Raw genomic sequence first — 2,897 nt, 5'->3', positions numbered from 1 at the left:
TACTAGTGTGCTGGTGAATTCATTGATCCCACTGCGTGAACTACCACCTCGTTACAGACGACGATGTGGGTCTGGTGGATGTCTCTTTGGTGAGTATCTAAAGATCACAGGTCAACCAATGTCAGTACTGTTCCAGGATTGACAGATGTCTCTGTTTGCCAGCTGTCCAGTCAATATATAGCACAATATTCCTTTATTCTTGTAAATTAAGTCTATCAAATTCCTTATTTTAGCAACTTATATTGTATGGTGTTATTCATTGATGGTTGATAAATACAACTTACTGTCTTATAACACACTTCGGGTAAGAAAGGAATTGAAATTGGATCAAATGTAAGAGTATAAGAATTAATATTTTATAAACCTTTTAACTACTACAAAATGCAAAAAGGGAAACACTTGAACGTGATTCCACAAAATCATGTCAAATCCCCACAGGAAAGTACAATTACAAAATAAAACCATAGCCTACACACTACTTTTGAGTGAAAAATCATTACAAAGAATAGTCATTGAACGCTCTAGATATTTTACAAGCACATATAATAGAATTGCTAAAATATTAGTACTGAGGTTTTTGCAGTCTTCTAAACTAGTAAACTTTGACTCAATCACTTACCCTCTTAATCTAGCGTCTATCTGCCGCTTAGTGCTGTCAAGGCAAAAAACATTTTCTAAATGTTTCTACAGCACAATTGTAACTGTTCTTCTTGCTGTTTCTACATAATGTAAATCATTTCATAGTACATCTCAAATTAAAACCCTTCTCTGAACGAAGTCATCAGTGGACAGTCAACTGCAGTTATGATCTATACACGCAATTACAATATGGCATGGGTGTCAAGCAACAGCATAACACCCTTCACCCAGGCAGTTTCCTGCAAATAACTTTTTGTTGTTGAAAAACCTAGTCTAAAGTTTTACAAAGCTCAGTCCATAAGCCTTGACAATGTTCTACATTATGCCATTTGAGGTCCTTGAAAAGGGAGACGTTATCAAGTCCTGAAGTCCATTTCAAACCAGTGTTGCTTGGTGGTTGTAGCAAGCGCCTCATGTTGCAGAGAACTCACAAGGTGTGACCTGGGAGGACCTAATGCTGACTCAAATATTTTGCATGTATCTTATGGTTAATTATGAAACAAAGTCCACTTAACTGAATGCCTTAGGATCACAAACGACACTACACAAGAATGCAAAATACAGATCAGAGGTATTTAAAGCAACATTAAAAAAATAATTATTTCTAAACGATGTTAAATGTGTGTGAGGCCGAAAAATAAACAGCACTGAAAGAGATTTCTATTTAGGCCTTCAATTCATACGGTTTACCTGAAAAAGACAGGATCTATTTGGAATGCAACCCCTGCCTAGCTGATAAGAGAACCCTCTGACATCATTGTGAGACAGAGCTCTCCTGTTAGCGAAGAGGCCAGACAAGATTCTGTCGGAATCACCGCAACACAGTCTAAAAACAGAAATCACCATGACCACCGTCGAAGCGACTCCCCAGGTCATTGAGGACAAAAACAACTGGACTTAAACCGCGTTCACATAATGTTGGAAATGTGCGACTCGTTAACCTAGGCGGAAGAGTCGGATCCCGAATTTCCCCACTTGGGAGGTATCAGAATCAACCTATAGGAAGTTCTATACAATTAACTCGGAGGTCCCGAGTTTCCGACGCGACGTGAACGCGGCATAAAGTCTAAGTCCTCATTTGAAGATAAAGAAAAAGTCAGTCCAGTCATGCCAAAGTCTCTCGATCGTTTCATCAGTTCCTCGATTTCTGAGACGCGAGCTAAACAACCTGGTCCTAGTGAGACCAAGCCAGGCAGGTTGGCAGTGGGTCTGGTGGTCTGTGGTTCAGTCAGGATGGGGGTCCACACGGAGGACTGAGGAGGTAAGTGGAGGGGGGGGGGGGGGGGGGGCTCAGGTGCTGGAGGTCCACAGCTGCATCTGTTTGGCGATCTGCAGAACAAACACGATGTCAGGGCGCTGGCCCGGGTCGGGCTTGATGCACATGCTGACCAAGTCTCGCAACTGTGGACGACAAGAAGCATTCAGTTTATTATTTATTGTACAAAACAGAACAGCCCATTAAGAATATTCTAACACGAACATATGAGAAACGTCACAGACTGAAGAGGACTTTCAAAACTTCTATATAAGAAGTGTAATTGTTAAAGCTAAGTTCAATGCATTTCCACATCCATGAACATACAATACATTGGGAGAGTCTGCCCCTGCTGTCATTTATAAGATCAGAACTTCCTAACCAAGGGACTCCAGAGCACAGAGAAAGTTAAACTGTAACTGAACTACACAAGGATGGATCAGATCTCTTTGACTTCTAACATTTCATCACAAGACATTTTGGCATTTTAAAACCATGTGCAGAAGCTTCGGCGAATTGGCGAACAACGACTTCTTTTGTCAGCTGCAGGAAGTGCCTAAAGCATGAGTAATGCCTACAGAAAGTTGTAGTTGGTCTGTGCCTTGTTGTTCCGTCAGTTGACAGAAAGAGGGCCTCTAATGCCAATCAAAGGCGGGGGGGGGAACACTTCAGTGACACAGCGTGTCCTGCGCCTGTCATTAAACCCCATTTCCAGAGCTCTGATTTGAGTGGCGACATGAGCTGTTGGAGTCCTGACCTTTAAATCGCCAAAGCAGCTAACACCGAGCTGTCACTTTGCTCAGCAAAAAACAAGACCGGGGAGAGGGAGCAAGACGAGAGAGATGGAGAGACATGGAAAAGGGGAGACAGGTGCAGCACTAGAAGAGAGAGGGGAAAAAGAGAAGGAACAAAAAGATAGGGAGGAAAATAGACAAGGGCTGCACTCAAAGATGAAGAGAGAGAGATGGAGCAGCAGAGAGACAGACATGCAGGCAGACAGATT

At 42.3% G+C, this 2,897-nt stretch overlaps 1 protein-coding gene across 3 annotated transcripts in view; it reads right to left on the bottom strand.

Moving 5' to 3' along the window:
• Window positions 1-327: 327 nt before the first annotated feature.
• nek6 (NIMA-related kinase 6) overlaps window positions 328-2,897 on the bottom strand; it is a 78,692-nt gene continuing 76,122 nt past the window's right edge. For 2 of the 3 annotated variants that reach the window (XM_038970026.1, XM_038970027.1), the window contains one exon: window positions 1,930-2,040. In XM_038970026.1, the coding sequence (XP_038825954.1) occupies window positions 1,930-2,040 (111 nt within the window). Of the gene's footprint in view, window positions 2,041-2,897 lie in introns of all 3 variants that reach the window. The other variant, XM_038970025.1, reaches the window with a different exon arrangement.

This window comes from Salvelinus namaycush, chromosome 31 (genome assembly GCF_016432855.1).
Source record: "Salvelinus namaycush isolate Seneca chromosome 31, SaNama_1.0, whole genome shotgun sequence".
In the NCBI taxonomy this organism is placed as follows: Eukaryota; Metazoa; Chordata; class Actinopteri; order Salmoniformes; family Salmonidae; genus Salvelinus; species Salvelinus namaycush.
This window is presented reverse-complemented; position numbering and strand designations above follow the sequence as displayed.